The 19,540-nt window shown below is 45.7% G+C and overlaps 1 protein-coding gene across 2 annotated transcripts in view; it reads right to left on the bottom strand.

Annotated features, from left to right (window-relative positions):
* The window catches only part of OTC (ornithine transcarbamylase), a 248,363-nt gene that overhangs the window by 71,349 nt on the left and 157,474 nt on the right, over positions 1-19,540 (bottom strand). For both annotated transcript variants that reach the window (XM_078658269.1, XM_078658268.1), the window contains exon 4: positions 6,440-6,527. In XM_078658269.1, the coding sequence (XP_078514395.1) occupies positions 6,440-6,527 (88 nt within the window). The remainder of the gene's footprint in view (positions 1-6,439; positions 6,528-19,540) is intronic.

Genomic DNA, 19,540 nt, shown 5'->3' with positions numbered 1-19,540 from the left:
TCTCCTGAACATAGAATAGGGAGATTCAGGATACTTAATTACTCTCTACTATATCTAATCAAGGGAGCACATACGAATCCAACTATGCATGTGCACATCCAGGTTACGATTTTTAAGAACACTATCTATTGGTAGGCAAAATCTTTCTCCGATGCATGGTATTACAATTTGACTCAATTAGCTCAGTTAATGCTATATCTTTTCCTTTATCCCATGAGAACACTTCTGTCTCCCCAGAGTTGCTACGTTTTGACCCAAAACCTCAAATTACTTCTTGTGACCCACTGCAATGGCTACCCCAACTACGCAGCCCACTCAACTCCCCCTCTCCCAACCACCAACATTCATTCATATTCCTGCCCGACTCTCCCAAGCAGAAATTTGAAACCTTGACATGAAACCACACTGATGCCCCCCAATATGTTAGATTGCAACAGGACTGACAACAAAGCCACCCCCAAGAGTATTCTAAAATTCAAATGGCATAAATATGCCCAACCTTATTTCCCAAGTATAGTTAAAGAGCAAAATGAGAAAAATTACATCTGGAGAGGAAAAAATGAATAGAGATAAGTAACTTTCCAACAAGAGCCCACACAATCTGATTATATGCCCTTACCCGACACTGTATATTGCGCCTATCATGGCAAAATAGGTCAAATATAAATTTTGAAAAACAGCCCCAATTTCCCCATGATCAGCCTGAAGTGATCAAAGGATTCCAGGATTGTCTGTTGGTTTTTTGAGAACTCCTAGGGACTGAATTTTGAATTTGCCTGCTAACCGAGCTGTCAGTAATTCTGCACCCTCCGCTAGACTACCAGTCTCAGAAATATCTGACAGTGAAAAAAACTCTTCTAGGTCATCTTGATTCTCATGGGATTCATTTTCTCTCATATTTTGAACCCCCCAGCAAATCATACCCTCTTTCCAAGTGACAGACTGGGATACAGTTTTCCCTGTAAATCTCCCTCCACTACAGGCCTGGGAAGCCACGAGCTAGTGTTATACACAGTGGCTGCAGCAGTCACACCAGTTCCCAAACCCTTAGTCTCAATGCTGATCCCTGATGTAGGCACTGAAGGTCAGGGCAGGGGGTAGAAGGATGTGAGAGATTAATAGGTACTTGTGAACCTGAGACCTTAAGACTAAAGAAATCCATTGTTTTCTTCACAGAAATTTGGGAAGACTCATTATGAAATGCACTAGCTGAGGGATCTGATTTGACACCTACCTGATGTGCCTTTGTTGTGGATACCAATGCAGACATTCAGGGTCCCAACTCCAAGCCCAACATCGGACACTGCGTCCTCTTTACTGTCCGATGTCTCCTCAGCCTGGCAGTTTGCTCAAACATCAAGTATCTCCAGTAACTTGAGCATGTCAATAGATTTTGTAGCTCTGTTGGGCTCCTTGGGCTCCTTGTGCTCAGTACAGGGCTCATGGTGCTCCCAGGGCTCCCTCTGTGGCTCCTTGGACTCCTAAGGCATCATTACTGAGGATGCAGCAACAACAGCAATGTCTGTCCCTCCAACCATTGTCTGGGTCCCACTCTCCATCTGGAGGTGTTGTGGGCATTGCCAGTGAATGCCGACGTCTGAAGCAGCATGGTGGCCTCCTTGTGGACCAGGCATCTCGATCCCGACCTCCATCCTTGTAATCTCCCTTTTCCATGTCAGGTCTCCCACCAGAGCCCGGGACCAGGATTGTGCTCCTTGGCAACGCCTGATACAGGACAACGTGGCGCAACAAGAAAGCATCCTGAGCCCACACTACTCCAGACTGCTTTTTGAATTGAATGGGGAGATATCAGTGTATATGCCTCATCATGTCCACATATCAGGTGTGCCCTCATATCAGATGGGCCCCCCGGCTGTGCCCTTAATTGAACATGCAGACAGTAATCAGCCTTTTGTTAGCTCACACAGAGAGGGCAGAGAGCTATACCAGCCACACGCCACCATTGGGCCTTTCCATAAAGTCCCTATTTTGACTCAGGTTTTCGATCCTGTATCTGATAAATACAGCTCTTTCTGAAAGTGGGCAATTTCATCCATATAAAGGTCAAAGGTGGGACTGGGCTTAACGGGCAGGAATTTATCTGGGAGACTATCGTGTTTGGCAGATGTATTCTGTTAGCAAAAGAATTGAATTCAAAACTCTCTGCATCGTACATAAAATAGAACATGCCCAGGGACCGCATCTAATGAGTCAACTTATTTTAGCACATCATAAAGCACGTGGCCTCAGGCCCAATAACCACTTCCTTCTTGCCACTCCTAGAATAAACCTGGCTAGAAGTTGAGGGCGATCTTTCGCCTACTAAGCATCCAAGCTTTGGAACTCCCTTCCAATTGATCTAAGAGCTAACAGAAATTTGCTCAGCTTTAGAAAGCAGATGAAGACTCATTTGTTTAGATAAGTAGTATGTTATCCTCTCATGATTCCTGTCAGCGCTGGGAATCCTGCTCGGGGTAGCCATATGCTATATAAGAAGTGGGAAATAAATATGAAATGTTTTAAAACATAATCTCAAAAGACAGACTTCATGGTGGCCCTAGGCACTCTATTGATTGAGTGAGGGTCATGTAAAAGATGTTCCAGCGTCAATGGTGTGAGCCAAAAATTAACATGTCTCAACTATGTATTACAGCCCTTCCCAAGCTTTATGACCTCAGAAAGTCCATTTTTATAAGAGATAAGCTAAAGGGGTGGTCTACAGTCTCATCCATATGATTATAGGTCTTAATACAGCTATGTCCCCTATCCTTTTAAACCTGTGTCAAAGCTTGGTATGCTATATGGTAAACTGAACATAGACTTAAATAAATTTGACTCTCTTCTGGAAAGATCTTTAACATCCCCCAGGCCTCTGCCCCATGTAAAGATCCAGTTTGAGTCATGGCTCGGTATAAATCATTTGCCTGGGTTACAGATCTAGAGCTCTTAGCTTTGACATCTTGTCGACCACAACAGTTCTTTGAAGCAATATTGCACCACACTTCTGAATATGGAGTTTCACACATTTTGCTTGTGAATTACATAAATCTAAAAACCTATCCACTATATTCTGTAGACCAATAGAAGTTCTTGAAATGAGGAGTGTGTTGTCTGTAAAAGGGAGAGCCTCAAGAAAACAGACGATATTGATGTATTGATAGAATAGTATTCCTCAGCAAAGTTGGAAATAAAAATCTGACACGTTAAGTCTCATCCACCAGGATAGCAAACTTTGCTAAAACAGCTGAATTAGCGATCAGAAAAGCTTTTCGAGGAAGAAAAACTCTCTAGTAGAAAATCTGCCAGTGTATGTCTCTGCTGACAGAATTTACACCTGCAGATGTGGGAATTTAAGATGCACTGACAAAGACGGTATATTTTGGCTTTGTTCACATATCTAGGCATCTTTACATGCTTGGGAGTATTTCATGAGAGGAACTGGGTACTTTCCCACCCCTGAAAATCCACCATGCATTCCATGGAAGTCTTACTGAGGTAGCTTCACCAGACATAGCGGCAAATCAGGACGTTGATTTTTCACCATGTCTGGTGGGGGTACCTTTGCAAAACATACAGTGGAGCCAATGGAGGATCCACTGCCAGAATATCTGCCATTCGTGTAATTCTAAATATTGTTGATATGCTACCATACTCGCTGATAGTTTATCAGTCGATTTCCAATACCATACTAATGCCCCAGTGTGGGAGGAAAATATAACAGTGCAACTACAAAATAAACACAGAGCGACGAAAAACAAACAGGCCCAACTATCGTCCACGCGGCTTGCGACCAACAAACTAGCTGGGATGGCTTTCGCCTGCCTTAACACTTAAGGACCAAAAGATCTCCTAGTACATCGGAAAAATGTTTAAAACAAGGAAAGACACAGCATAATCGTAATAAGCTTGAATGTAGCAGGACTGACTACTGTTTGGGAGAAAAAATAGGCTCTTGACTTCTTGAGCACTGGGGAACTGCCGTGTCTGCAGGAAACCTGGGCTGCAGTCCCTTATGAATCCCAGGCTACCACACAGTACATACGTAAGCAGGGAGGAAGAACTTTGATGGAAGGCCCTCTGGCAGCCTAAATATTTGTAAAGCTTGATCTTCAGCTAAAAATAAAAGAAATAAAAACATCTACTCATGATCTGCAGGCACTTGATCTATCATATTTAGCATTGGATGGACAACTTAAATCCATCATTCTCTTAAATATTTACATGATCCAGCAAAACATACATGATTACTTCATGATTACATGATTCCTCATGTAACGCAACTGGTGCTATGTAAACCGCTCTGATAACTGATTCGGTTTGGTTCTAGTTCGCGCTATATAAAACTCCGGGAAAAAAAAAAAAAGGAAGGGGAAAGACATCTGAAACCTGATTTGGGTGCTCCTCTATCAGTATCCAGATCAATCCAGATCAAGAACTCATTTGGCAGGAGACTTTAAAATGCAACACTTATGTCTATCAGGAGGAGCTCATGAGGATGCTAATCAAAACAACCTAGAGACCTGCATCAAAGATCTTGACCTGTGAGCATGAGATCAGCAGGGAAACCCGGAGGGCAGACAACAGCCCACTTTTAGAAACATCTCTACACTGGACAATTTGTTTCTTAGCAATTACCTGCAAACTAGATGCAAGAAAAGAAGGTCACAAGTGGAGCTGAAGGTGACCACCACCCACTGACAATTTAATTCAACATAACCTCTACAATTCACACAAAAGTAAATCCAGCTGGCTAGCCTGAATGTTGAATCTAACCCATCATTGAAATGGATAGAGTAGGGGCCTGTCTCCAAACATAAGTATCAGATGTAGAATGCACTACATGGACCTCTTGCACTTGATCAATAATCCACCTTGTTAACAGAAGATTGGGTCATTTTAATGAGTGACCTGCATGCAGCTCTAGCTTTTAATAAGCTCGAAACTAATCCATGACGGCCCCCGAAATGTATGTATAAAATTTACAGTAAGGACAAAGTATTTAAACTAAGCAAAACATTGTGTCGGAAGCCGAAATTAGGTATAAAGATGGAAAGGACAACTAGACGAAACAGAGCCAAAGGAGACAAGGAGAAAAGACAAAAAGATAGCCTGGGTGTTAAAACAAAAATTCATAAAGAGAGAGTGAAAGCATATATATACCCTGCTTGTCGCGCAAGTCACTGACATTTTGGGAATATGTAAATGGTCTTCTTAACAAAACTACCGGCAAAGAGAATGCAGTTTGTGAAGAAAAATTGATAGATTAGGTATCTCATGTATCTGTTTACAATGAGAATTCAATGGCCCTCTTGGTTGATGATTTACCAATTATACCGTATGCAGACGACTTGGTAATATTAGATCATATTCGAAGTGGAATGTAAAGGGCATACTACACAATTATAACATCACACATTGCGAATGCCGCCAAAGCTCTTAATCTTGGACAGCCAGTGCAAAAACACATGCTGACATGGAAATTGGGTCCCTTAAACATAATTCCAACAGCATTTTTGGGCTCCCCACTTTGAAGGCATTGCCTGTACTGAACAAAGCACTTTTTCCGCATATTTGCAGTAATTTTGCATTGAAGCATAAAAAGAAGTTGCTGTTGTTTTTATGGATTTTGATTTTTAATGAGCTGACTTTTTAATAATGTACTGCTGTATACGGTTGAACTGAAATTTGTCTTCATTGAATTGTTACTGTGAAGATTTTAATTAATCATACAATAAAGAATTCTGATATTTTGTTTCCAACTACCATCCGATTGTACTCTGCTGTAAATCAAACCAAGAGGTTCTTTTTATAATAATATTAATAATAATAACAAAGCATTTATAAAGCGCAATGGTTCCACCATCTCGGCGTGTCCCCGCGCTGGGTGAGTTAACTGTAGGCAGAGCTACTCCTTACGCCATTACCTGCTGCACGAGAACAGGTGAGTTTTCAGCATCCTTCTAAAATTCCGTTCAGAGCCCTCCAGCCTGAGATTCAGAGGGAGCTTATTTCAGTGCTGCACAGCCCGGAATCTAAATGAGCGACCACCCATCCTGGCTTTCTTGACCTTGGGAATGACCACCATTCCAGTTGCGACGGACCTTAACGATCTTTGGGGCACATATCTGGTGATCAAGTCACTTAAGTAGTCCGGGCTAGCGTTGTTAAGAATGCGATGGCAGGTACAAAGAGACTTAAAAAGAATCCTTTGTCTGACGGGTAGCCAGTGCAGGGAGGTAAGGGCTTACTTAGAAGCCGCCCTCCTAGGTTGATTCAGCACAAGCCGCGCCGCCCAGTTTTTCAAAACCTGTAATCGACTAAGACTATGTTTCGTGCATATTTGTGAATCCTATGAAATTCGTGTATGCATCTCTACCATAGTGTTTTAAGTCTGAAAACAATCATGTTAATAGCTGATATAAAAGGACATTTTACTAACCGTGCTGTGTCCCTGAGGCTTTCATTCACTCCCAGATGTATATCTTGTGTTGTAAGGAAACATGGATGTCCCCCAAGAAGGGCAAATCCTAAAAAGTAAATAAGAAAATAAAATATAAGTCACCACTTAAGTTGTATATACATAGAGCACCAAAAAGTACATATTAAACAAGACACTCGAAGAACAATTCACGTGAAGGTATTTCTTCCAATAGGAAGAAGTATAATGTGAAGTGTACCTAGGAGCAATCTAATTGTATACATTATACAAACTTACGTTTCTATTGGCTGTTGTCAACAGCTGTGGCAACCCTCCCTACCCTTGCCTCCCCCTGTTCCTATTAACTTGACAACAATGGTGGACAGGGCACAAGTCCTAAAAAAAGAAGTGGGTGGACTAACCTAGTTAGGCAGTATGCAAGTAACATCACGGCGCATGACATCAGGGTCCACGGCATAACGGCGCATGACATCACACATGGCATCACAGGGATTGACACCATTGAAAGTAGCATCACAAGTCACGACTTTACAGGAAGTGGCATCACAGGAACTGACCTCAGATCTAAAGCCCTCACATATGTTTTGCAGGTCTATCATGTGTATGCTTACACGCATTGCGAGTATAATAGCACAGTGAGCTATGGAAGATGATATGTGACTTCTACACCTCGCAATCCCCCAGTTGTACGTAACACACCCTGTACATTCATTTACAAACTTATTTCATTTATTGTACATGTGATATGCATGTGTTGATGTAAAGCGCTCTGACACCCTGCATTGGAATGAGTAGGGCTATACAAGAAGGAATTGTGGTACTTAACTTATTTCAACACCTCCTCAGGGGAGGTAAAGCTCTATATAAATGCAATTTGCTTTGTGTGAATACTGGGAAAGACCAACACATCAGATATTCTTACAGTGCATGCATATCTCCTAAACAGCGACTGAACAAATTGAAAAGCTGCCTGTCTTAAGTATGTGTGAAGTGCTAACAAGATGTGAGCCTTTGTTTCCCCTCCGCTTCATTTGCATCTGGTGTGAGGCTCCTGAATGCTCGCAGCCAAGAGACTCAATCAAAAGGAGGCCTGATGACCCCTCAAGTTCGACCTTTATGGCCCCAGCAGGAGACTTAAATAGGAAAGCCTGTCCCAGCCTGGACGCTGTTGCAGATGGAAGGCAGCCAACGTGCAGGCGCTGCTGAAAGTGTCCCGGTGTCTGGAAATTACCCCGGGACGAGTTCAGCACATTATTCAGTGGGGCCCAAATTCTTGGCAGAGTGTACGGCGTTCACCCTGTGAAAAAAGTGGGTGGACGCGGTCCACCCACGGATAACTCCCGACTCGTGCCCTACTGGTGGATGAAAGGCTGCTGCCAGCACTACCTACACCATCCTTAAAGTCCTAACAGATTGGAGGTAAGTGGTTGTGAGGACGATTATGCAGCCACAGGACTGCCTTCCACCAACATTCCCCGCCTCTCCCAGTTTCTACAAATCAGAGAGGACACTGCGAGAGGCAGGTGCAGCAGCATTGCTTCCTGATGACTTTCCCTGTATCTCCAAGTATGATACATTGGGTGATTATGCAGTGATAAGGTGTTGCATGACATTTTATGGAGTGGCATAGCAAGGGTGCCTAAGACCTGAATGGTAGAACGGAAAATGAAGCCAGATACCTCTGTGAGTTAGTAAAAGGGGGTTACAATTGGGGTGCAGCAAGCCTTTCTGTCTCAGTGCCACTGCACCTGCTACATTAGCAATAGCTCAGGGGGTAACCATAGCTCCAGCAGCCCTCATAATGAGGGGACCCCTAAGCTTCTGGGGACCCCCTTTGGCACTGTGCATGGGCAGGCCTGAGAGCTCCTGACTGGGTCCGGAGCGTGCCCCCCCATGTACTTTGCAGGGGAGGCCCCTCAAGCTTCCTTGCACCACTACATTGCTGCTAGTGATGGCTACTCAGCTTAGTGCAGAAGTTGAGTAAGAAAGAAGTCTTTTATCGGGCAGTGTTCTATAGCCTTAGAGCCCATGTAGCGAGCTCCAGCGGCCATTAAAGGCCTGCCCCAGTGTTTGGCTCAGGCCTTTAACAAGGGAGGGAGCCTTTAAGGGCCTGTAGAACCTGCTTCAGAGGGCTCTAAGGCTATTAGAACATTCCGCCCCTAGAGGATAGAATGTTCCAATATTTTAAACAAAGGCTTCACAGAGCCCAAGGGGGTTGAAATCCATGAGGTCTTTGTTTACAGCAACAGCTGTGAACAAACATTGGAATGTTGTTGCTCCGGGCTTCTACCAGCCATTAGAAGCCTGGAGCACTCCGTTGTCTTCAATGGCGGGCTCAACATTCCAATGTTTGAAAAGATCTTTAGAACATAGAAAGATGCCTTTTTACATCGCCTGATTCCCAGTTTGGTAGGGCAGCTACTGCGTGCCTTGCATGCTCCAGTAAAGGTGTTAATCTTGGTCGCTAGGTCCGGTATAGTGCAACAGATGACTGCCTTGTTAACTGGATCATGTCTGTAATGTGTGGAGGACGCACAGCCATATTCAGTGGAGATCTCTGATGGCTGTGTGATGTTGTCATACTTACAAAGACCTGTATTGAGGCGTGTAACTAACTGTTGGTGTTCTTTATTGGCGTCAGGTGAATTATGGGGCAACTTTCTAGCAAGGCAATGACTTTGTCAAGATGCTAGAGGCATTTCAGGACCATCTGTGCTCTGTTCTCCAGGAGTGACTCCAGCCATTGCAGGACCATGCCATTAAAGGTAATTTAGTATGTGTGTCGAATAGGACTCAATGATTGGCAGTACCAAAGCTTACTAAGATTTCAAGGTGACATTGGTCTCCTTTATCATAGTTCTGGCATTTGGGGTAATATTGTTTGAAAACTTTTGAAGTCATGCATTGTGAGATTGAGGGTCTATTCCTTCTCCATTGGCTTACAATGACTTAAGAGGCATTTACTTGCCAATAGGAATCAGAGGTAAGAAAGAAGAGCTAGTGACAGAGCTAGAGGGAGGTGTGAGACAGAAAATAACAGTAGAGAGGGGGAGCGGATGAACCTTCCTGCACATAAACAATCAGTAATGGTGATTTGCTGTTTTTAAGTGTGCTGCAGAATGCAGCACACATAGAAACAGCAAAAACGCTCCTCATTGCTCCTGTTTAAGACCAGATTTTCCCATGTCATATTTTTAGAGCTGCCTCATATTTACGCCACCCTTGTAAATAGAGGGCAGCATCAAAAAACAATGTGTGTTACAGTGGAACACCCACAACAGCACCCATTGCCCGGCCCTATAACGCAGAGGACTGCTGCGGTAAGGGGCATATTTACAAGGTGGCGTTAAGCCACGTTGAGTGGCTTAACGCCACCTTTTAACTATGGAGCACAGCATTACGCCACAGAAACGTCATTAAAAGTGAAATTCCTGTGGCGCAATGCCCTTGTAACAATGCCCAACAGAGTGGTTAATGTAACCAAGGATTATCCATGGTGTTGCCATCCATGTTTCTTGAAGGATTATGATATCATATGCAGCTAGGGTATTTATTTTCCACCAGGAGGGTTGATTTCCTTACCACCCCTGCTGCTTTATTAGTCAGTACAGTTTATCTGAGTCACTTAGTTGTGCCCCAGTGGAGGAGCTTCCGTGCAAAGAACACTGTTTATTCTATTCCCATTGGCCGGGCCACAGATTGCCAGCTCTTTCAATGTTATCTGCTGAGTGGTTTCGGGAGTTACAGATGGCGTGTCCCTAACATCAGGGCTTGGCATCGGTTGTTTGCTGCACATGTTGGTATGATTTTTCCTCTGCTGGGCCTTGGAAGATGGAAATTCTTTGTGGCCCTCACCTGGTTTCTCAAAACATGTGAAGGCTGCTTCACAGATTTGGCCCTGTGCAGACAGGATGAGGATGATTCTGACTGGGTAAAAGTGGTTGGCCAAATATTTAGACATGCACATGTACATAATCAAATTTGTGGATCGAGTAACAACTAATATGCAACATGTCTTGTCCTCGTGACACTTATATGTCCTCTCACAAACTGGAGATCTCCCATTTTGAATGTTGTGTCCTCTAATATTTCGCCATACTTGGGGCCCGATTACGATGTCGGGCGGACAGCTACCAACAGGCCGGCAGTGGCGGTCCGCCCGACATCTAGAGTATCAGACCCACCGCCGGGCTACATTGCCAGCAGTCAGAGCAATTTGGGAGGGGGAAAGGACCACTGCCTCTAACAGGCTCAAGGAGCCAGTCGGGGCTGCATTCGGACCGTAATCCCTAAAATGGGGGTGGTGCGAAATTACGATGTCCATTTCCCTCTGCTTTTACATGGTGGTCCGACGGTCATGTAAAGATAGAGAGAAGGGGACTTTGGGGTCCCCTAGCAGGACCCCAGTCCACCGTGGCCCTAGGCTATGGGTCCCGGGGGGCACATGAGGTGCCTCCCCAAAAAATCCATGCACTGTGTGCCAGGGACCACATAGTGGTACAAAAGGGGGTGGTGATGGACGGAGCATCTGAACCAATCAAACACTCACACCCAGTCAAAAGATCTGGGTTTGATCCATCACCGTTCTTTAGCCCACTCTGCCACCCCAGTTCAGACATGGCTATATGCAAATCAGTCTGACCCTGTGCCTCATGGGAACAGTCCAGCCTGAACTGCCAAGCCATGCCTTCCCAGCCATGTCTGAACTGGGGTGGCCGAGTGAGCTAAAGAATGGTGATGGATTAAACCCAGATCAGTTGACTGGGGTGAGTGTTTGATTTGCTCAAGCGCTCCGTCCATCATCCCCTTTTGTATCGCTTTGTTCGCCCTAAGTGTGGCAGGGTATGCTCAGACGTGAGTCCCTTGCTCACTTGGCCACTGGATTCAAGATAGCCTGGCTGATGAGGATTATGAATCCGAAACCGGTCCCAGGATGCTTGTTTCCGGTCCAGGGAAGACATGGCTTGGCAGTTCGGGGTGGACTGTTCCCATGAGGCACAGGGTCAGACTGATTTGCATATAGCCATGTCTGAACTGGGGTGGCCGAGTGAGCTAAAGAATGGTGATGGATTAAACCCAGATCAGTTGACTGGAGGTGAGTGCTTGATTTGCTCAAGCACTCCGTCCATCATCCCCTTTTGTATCGAGGGACCACATAGTGCCTGGCACACGGTGTGTGGATGTTCAAAAAGATCCCTTTTTCCATTGCCGCTTGTGCTGTGGCTCTTTTCCAGGCTGCAGCACAAGCCCCAATGGAAAAGGGGTGTCTACAACTTCCTGCATGGCGGTGGTATCGTAGTTGGGCTGTCGGGACCACCGACTCCTTGTCAGACAGTCTTGAGCCTGGAACGATAGCGGTCAGATGCTCATCCTACCGCCATCGTAATGTAGCCCATAGCCTTTTTTCATCATGGAAGTTATTCCCTAATTTGTTTATGGTTGGGGGCAAATTACAGATTGCTAAATTTATTTTGTCCTTGACCAGGGGGTCCACGCCGTGCAGCCTCTGTGTGCTTGTTCAGGTGACGACAAGTGGCTGCATAAGCAGGAACTTTTTCCAATCTAGAAGAAATCGAGCACCTGTGAGGCACGTGGTCCTGATGAGATTTCCCCACAGTCAGGGGTTATCGAAACGCGTAGACTCCCTCTATTTAGCATTAGGAATGTGCTGTTGAATATGAATCATTCAAAAATTATTCATTTGTTTTTTCCAATGCTATGTGTTTATGTTAAAAACTAAATTGTAAATAATCTGTATATTTACTGATGTCAAGAGTGTATATTATTAATGTGCTGCATTGTATGACTGGTTGAATTAAAGTTTTTTTGTATGAGAGAAATTGTCTTTGCATGTCAAATTTGGAGCGAAATAAGTGTTGTTCGTTTATGTATAGGAAGTATTTTTCATTTGTATGGCTTTGATTTACAATTAATTAAAATTATTGGATTTATTCCGGATAAATAAGTTTCCAGAGAGTTACTGTTTCATTCAGTAGGTCGAGTGATCATCAGTGATCCAAGTTTAAGCAGTTTGGCAATAGTGGTGCTCGTTTTGGTTTTTGATGATTAATTTTGAGGCTTGTCCTTATTGCCGGTGAGCCCAGACCCAGTTTTGGTTACGATGGGATTTTATCTTAGCACTGTCTATCATTCATTGATGTTTGAAGTACTTGTAATTGCTGACCGGTCTGATTTTATTCTGTAGAAATCATGCAAGAGTTTCCTTGGAGGACCTGGTACTCTATGTCTTCTTTAGTCGTCCTCATGGCCTCTTCAGAGTATCTCAGGAGAATTTTGGAGGTGTCCCCTGTAGGTTGGAACCACTTAAGTGTTTCGCTTGAGGGATAGGTGCTTCAGGATTTTGGTGGTTGCCTTTATTTTTACTGGTATTTTTGTTTCAGTTAGCCTTTCCTTCCTTGCCATGCTTGCTACCATCACCCTCTACAAGGCATCACTCTTCTGACCTGGAGTATTTTGCACAATGGTTCCTGAGCATGGGGAAGCCCTGTAGACTCTACAAGCTCAATTTTCCTTTAGCCCTGATTTGGTTTCCTGCCTTGGCCAAATGAAAAGGTTGTTATAGAGGGTTTAGTCCCGGAGGTGTGCTACTAGATACAGATTGCTCCTGTTAGCAGAATCCATTCTTGATGTCATTTAAGGTATGCTTCGCCCTGTGAGCTGATTTCCCTACAAAACAAATCGAGTTTTGTTGCTGCTGCTGCATGAGTGAGTGAGTGAGTGAGTGAGTGAGTGAGTGAGTGAGTGAGTATATCCTGCATTGTTGTGATAACGCTGAATTTCTCTATTTGGTGGTATCCATTCAGGTATTCTAAGTTATGCAATAGCGGCAGGTTGAGGGGGGGATGGTAAGAATGATGGAGACAAGTAAGACAACCGATTTGGCAATGAGACTTTTGTATTTAAATCCACCATCATAGACTGATCTATCCCTGGCTACCATTATTCCCCCAAGGTTTTTTTTCACAGATTTATCTGATGTCTTAGGGTTTTCACATGGCCATACTGCTGGCGGGCCAGTCGTGCTAAGGAAAGAAACTGCAGTCTGAAGGGAATGCAGGGTAGTTGTGATGACAGAGGCTGCTGAGTCTGTTTCTGCTTAGACTCCATCATGGCCTTCTCACAGGCACCGCTATTCCCTAGAGTAGCAGATTCCCACTGGACAAACGTCTCCATCTCTTTTTCCTAAACTAGGCAATTCACCTCTCTGTGTCCATGTCCTTTCTCTTTCCTTATGAACTCACTATGCACATACCTGCACCAATGTTTTCCCCAGGCCGGACAATGTGATGAATCTCTGCATTGGTTATATCTCTAAGTGATCATGGAACTTGCTCTGGGAGACCGCAGTGACTTTCTCAGGGACTGCTCTCACTCCTGTCCCCATTTCCATGCATTGGATGGTGACTGTCTCTATTTTCCGTGTCATTTCAAATGTATGTGGTGGCATCTCTGGCCTCTCTGATGTGTCCTTACTTGCCCACAGTTTTAGATTTTTTATCCTGGTCTTTACTTTCCTTGTAATGCACACCAGCCAACAAACTCCACAACACCAGCATACAGGGAACTGCCCTAGACTGGATCCGCTCCTTCCTCGCTGACAGAACCCAAAGAATATGACTCCCGCCCTTTCTCTCTGAACCCGCAGAGATCAGTGCAGAGTACTCCCAAGGCTCCTCACTCAGCCCCATGTTCTTCAACATCTACATGGCCCCTCTCGCAGTCATGTTATGTTATGTTATGTTATGTTATGAGCATTTGTAACGCGCACAGCTGCTCCAGCGAAGGAGCGTCCTGGCGCCTACCAAGGAACCAACATAACACAACTAGATAAAAGAACAACGAGAAACAAACTAGGGAAATAAAAAGGTCTTCATCGTAAGGAAATACTGACTCAGCATAGTACCCTAGCCAACGACACCTAGCTCATCCTCTCCCTCACTAAGGAACCCAACATCATCACCAGACAAAGCTTCCAGGATGGAATGAAGGATGTTGCATCCTGGATGAGCAGCAGCTGCCTGAAGCTCAACCCTGAGAAGACAGAAATCCCGTCCTCAACCCCCCCCCCCCCACATGGGATGACACTTGGTGGCCATGCACCCTCGGTGACCTTCCGACACCCACAGACCACGCCCGCAACCTCAGTTTCATACTTGATTCCTCCCTCACCATGATCTGACAGATCAACGCCGAATCTTCTACTTGTTTCAACACCCTCTGCATACTCCGCAAGACCTTCAGGTGGATCCCCCCCACAGCCAGGAAGACTATCACCCTCGCAGTCATCACAAGCAGACTGTACTACGGGAAAAGCCTTCTGTGCCGGAATTAACAAATCTCTAATCCACAAACTCCAGACCACCCAGAACGCCGCCGCCAGACTCGTGCTTGGCATCCCATGACAAGACCACATCACCCAGCACCTACGAGACCTCCACTGGTTCCACGTCGAAAAGAGAGTGACCTTCAAAATCCTCACTCATGCCTACAGTTCCCTCCATAACACTGGACTCCAATACCTCAATGAAAGAATCTCCTTCCATGCCCCCAAGAGAAACCTCTGCTCCGCCGACCTCGCCCTGGTCGAAATCCCTCGCATCTGAAGAGCCAGAACGGGAGGAAGAGCCTTCTCCTACATCACCGCCAAGCCCTGGAACAAACTACCCCTCAACATCAGATGAACCCCACACTGCAAGCATTCAGGGGGAGCCTTAAGACCTGGCACTTTGGAAAACGCGGAGCTGCCCGATATTCCCCCCCCAGGTGCCTTGAGACCCTCACGGGTGAGTAGTGCACATCTCAAATCCCTGATTGATTGATTGATTGATTCGTTGTAAGGGCTCGTGGCATTTCTTGAATACTGCCCTCTGCGCTCTCCAAGCTCTCCTCATAACACCAGTGACTCCTGTGATTCTGTACTCCAGTTGAACCAAGGGGAAGAAAGGCTGAGTGTGGTAAAAAAAAAAACTGCACTCCTTTCCTACTTGCACCAATCCTTCTTCACACTCTTCTTTCTATCATCTTCTTGGAGGTTTCTTGGGATCTCTCCAAGAGCTTTCTGCAGACTGCCTCCAGGCTTATCCCCTCTCAGAGGCTGGGGCTAGGGGCTTGAAGGGTTTAAAGGGTTGAGGATCTTGAGGAGATTTATTTGGTGATTTCTGCTCATAATACCCGCTCCAGCCTCTCTCACCACTGCTAATAAAGTGGAAGTGAGGGTATAACAATGCAAGAGTGTAATTTGTAGCACCTAGCTCAATGCCAATACACTATATATGAGGTACTCAGTCTCAGGTCCCACCTGCAACATCTGCACTTCCTGCTGTCAGTGTCACTCGACCCCCAAGTGCTCAGAACCTCAAGTCCACCAAAGTCCCCTAGCTGCTGAGACATACACCCTCTCCCACTTGCGTACCTCAGAGGGTTACAGGGTGGCCAGCAGAGAGATCTGTGCTTCAGCCTGCGCTTCAGTGCCCCAGGCCAACTGGCATGCATAGCAAGGACTAGCGAAAAAAACAAGAAACAGTGTAACGCTCTAGGTCTTGGCCCTAAGACCCAAGATTCGAGAACACACCATAATGTAAAGAGTGTGCAAGCCTCAGTGCCCTGGCACAGGCACAAGGCTGGGTGCTTGGCGATGGTGTTGTGCTCGAGACCGCTGAGACTGCTGGTTCGACACACTCGAGACTACTAGAGCCACCATGCCTTCAGCTGGTCTGGTGGTCTGTCAGAGATTTTGGAAGCTGTCCACAAGCTGTCAAAGTAAGACAGGATGAGCAGTATGGGCAGCAAAGCACTGGATCTCAACGGTCAAGGGTGTTAAAGGCAAGAAGGAGGGAAAGCAAGCATGCAACCATCTTCGGAAGCTGTGCTAGCGCCTTCTGTATACTAGCGCTCCCTTTCTGCGTCACGTGACGCCTAGCACACCGATGCTCTCAGGGCCTGATTCACAAAGAGCCTCATCTGATTCTGTAAAGTTGCTCCCTTCTCTTGCCAACAAGCAACTGACCTGCTTCCTCGAGGAGAACCGCATCCTGGACCCGTCCCAGTCCAGGTTCCGCCGCAACCACAGCACTGAAACTGCCCACATCGCAGCCACCGATGACATCAGGACCCTGCCAGAAAACGGAGAAACTGCGGCCCTCATCCTCCTGGACCTGTCAGCCGCCTTTGACACGGTCTGCCACCGCACACTACGAACACACCTCTACGACGCCGAAATTCAGGAGAAGGCCTTAGACTGGGCATCCTCCTTTCTCTCCGGCAGAACACAGAGCCTCCACCTCCCCCCCTTCCGCTCCGAAGCCACCGAGATCATCTGCGGTGTTCCCCAGGGCTCATCCCTCAGTCCTACGCTGTTCAACGTCTACATGGCACCGCTTGCCCACGTCGCACGATGGCACAACCTCAACATCATCTCCTACACCGACGACACCCAGCTGATCCTCTGCCTCCCCAAGGACCCCCACACCGCCAAAGCCAACCTCAACGAAGGAATGAAGGCCGTCGCTGACTGGATGAGGAACAGCCGACTGAAGCTGAACTCGGACAAGACGGAGGTCCTCATCCTCGGATCCACCCTCTCGGCTTAGGACGATTCTTGGTGGCCGACTGCACTAGGAACACCCCGTATACCCACCGACCACGCACGCAACCTAGGGGTCATCCTCGACTCTACCCTCTCCATGATGAAGCAGGTCAACGCCGTCTCCTCCTCCTGCTTCAACACCCTCTGCATGCTCCGCAGGATCTTCAAGTGGATCTCCACTGAAACAAGAAGGACGGTCACCCAGGCCCTCGTCAGCAGCAGATTGGACTACGGGAATGCCCTCTACGCAGGAGCCTCGGCCAAACTCCTGAGACGGCTCCAACGCATCCAGAACGCCTCCGCACGCCTGATCCTCGACATCCCTTGCCGCAGCCACATCACATCCCACCTGAGAGACCTGCACTGGCTCCCTGTCAACAAGAGGATAACCTTCAAACTCCTCACCCACGCACACAAGGCACTCCACAACACCGGACCAGCATACCTCAACAGCCGACTCAGCCTCTACACCCCCAACCACCAGCTCCGCTCCACAGACCGCACCCTCGCCACCATCCCCCGCATCCGAAGAGTGACCGCTGGCAGCAAATCATTCTCCAACCTCGCCGCCAAGACATGAAACACCCTCCCCATCCGCCTATTTTATTTATTTATTATTTGTTATATTTATATTGCGCATGGCTGCCCCAGCGACGGGGCGTCCCAGCAGACCGAAGATATGCTGAACAGTAGCAGCCTCCCCCCCCCCCAGCACCTCACTGATTACATCTCAAATTACATCAAGTAAAGCACACTACATACCCTCACGGGTATGTAGTGTGCTTTACAAATGCTTTGATTGATTGATTGATTGCCAAGACTCCAAGAAGCCTGGCGTAACAAAAAGGCTAATGGTACCTGTGTGAGTGTGCTGGAGGCATCCCTTTGAAGTGTAAGTGGGGCAAGGAACAGCTTCATTTCCAGCCATCCTGGCAGGAAGGTCCGTCTTGCCAACACCTAGTCCACTTTGTCTCAATGTCTTGGAGGAATACACAAAGCCCAACACCTAAGCTATTGACAATCATGTGAGCCAGGACACTATCAGCAGCACCAAATGCTTTGGACAAGAAAATGCCAACTTTTTAAAAGTGGCATTTTCAAAACTGTGACTTAAAATCTGACTTTACCATAAATAAATAAATAAATTACAATTCAATGAATTGGTGTGTAAACATAGCATTTCTACCACCCCAATCCAAAAAATATCACATATTTAATGTAATCATGTAACCCAGTGTTAGCCATTTGAAGAGATAAGTCTTACAACGGTGAAAAATGACTGTAACAGTTTTTTACTGACCGGACATGTAGAATTTAAACACACACATGCTCTACATTTAAATACAATGCACCCTTCCACATGAGCCTTAAGGGCCAACCTTTGGGGTGGCTTTTAGGTATTAAAAAAGAAGGTTTAGGTCTGGAAAAAGGTTAATTTTGCCAGGTCAAGATGGCAGTTTGAAACTGTAGTACAGGCTGCAGTGGTCGGCCTGAAACATGTTGGTAAAGTCTACTTTAGTGGGGCTACAATGAGTGCTGTTGCCCACTAGTAGCATTCAGTTTACATACACTAAGGACTTACAAAGAAATGTAATGTATAAATCAAGTGTACTATGTTTTAGGGAGAAAGCACCCGTATTTTAGCACTGGTTATCAGTGGTAAAGTGCACCAAGTCCTAAAAGCCAACAAAAACAGGTTAAGCATTGGAAGGGTGTGAAGCTAAATGCTTTGGGGTGGCCCTGCAGAGATGGCTGGGTCCAACTTGGCCCCAGATGATCTTATGTCAGTCTAAGAAATCAGCTGTACATTGCATTTCTTGACTACCTGAACTGTGAAAACCCTTCTGCCTGAATGTTCACTCTTGTATTGAAAGATCTCCTATATGGCCTTCCATGCTAATTGCGGAACTATCTTTGGCATGTACTGTTTGATGGTATCTTGTAAATGAAGTAGCCCATTATAATAGAAAGCTCTATGAGTCAGGTGGATCCCTTTGAACATAAATTCTTACTTTAGTGTTAGCCAGTGTAGCTTATCCGTGAGAGAAATGTGGGCCTGTCTCTAACTCCCAATTTGATGAGCACTGCCGTGTTCTACATTAATAGAAGTTTGACAGTCAATTTTCTTGAAGAGCCCAGGAGCAGAGTATTACAAAAATCCAACTTGGATAATACTGTTGACTGAAACACTATTTTCTCTCATTATTGGGGATAAAAGAACAGATCTCCTTTCAGTGTATTTAAGAATAGAAAGAAAGTTACCATCATGGTATGAATATGTGACTGAAAATTCAAAAATGTTGACCAGAATTTCCCCTTGGATTTTAAGTTTGAAACTAGTGCCGGAGCCATCCCAAGATTGTCAGCATTATTTGTTTTTACTGATTCCAGAGAAAACCTTCATAAATGAGGTGTCAATGGTGTCGCTGGCTTCTCTATTTAGGTTGTCCAGGCGGATAATTATTTGCTTGTCATCTGCATATGTCAAGAAGGAG

The sequence above is a fragment of the Lissotriton helveticus genome, chromosome 8 (genome assembly GCF_964261635.1).
Source record: "Lissotriton helveticus chromosome 8, aLisHel1.1, whole genome shotgun sequence".
NCBI classification, from domain to species: Eukaryota; Metazoa; Chordata; class Amphibia; order Caudata; family Salamandridae; genus Lissotriton; species Lissotriton helveticus.
The sequence above is the reverse complement of the archived record's forward strand: the minus strand, read 5'-3'. Positions and strand labels throughout refer to the sequence as shown.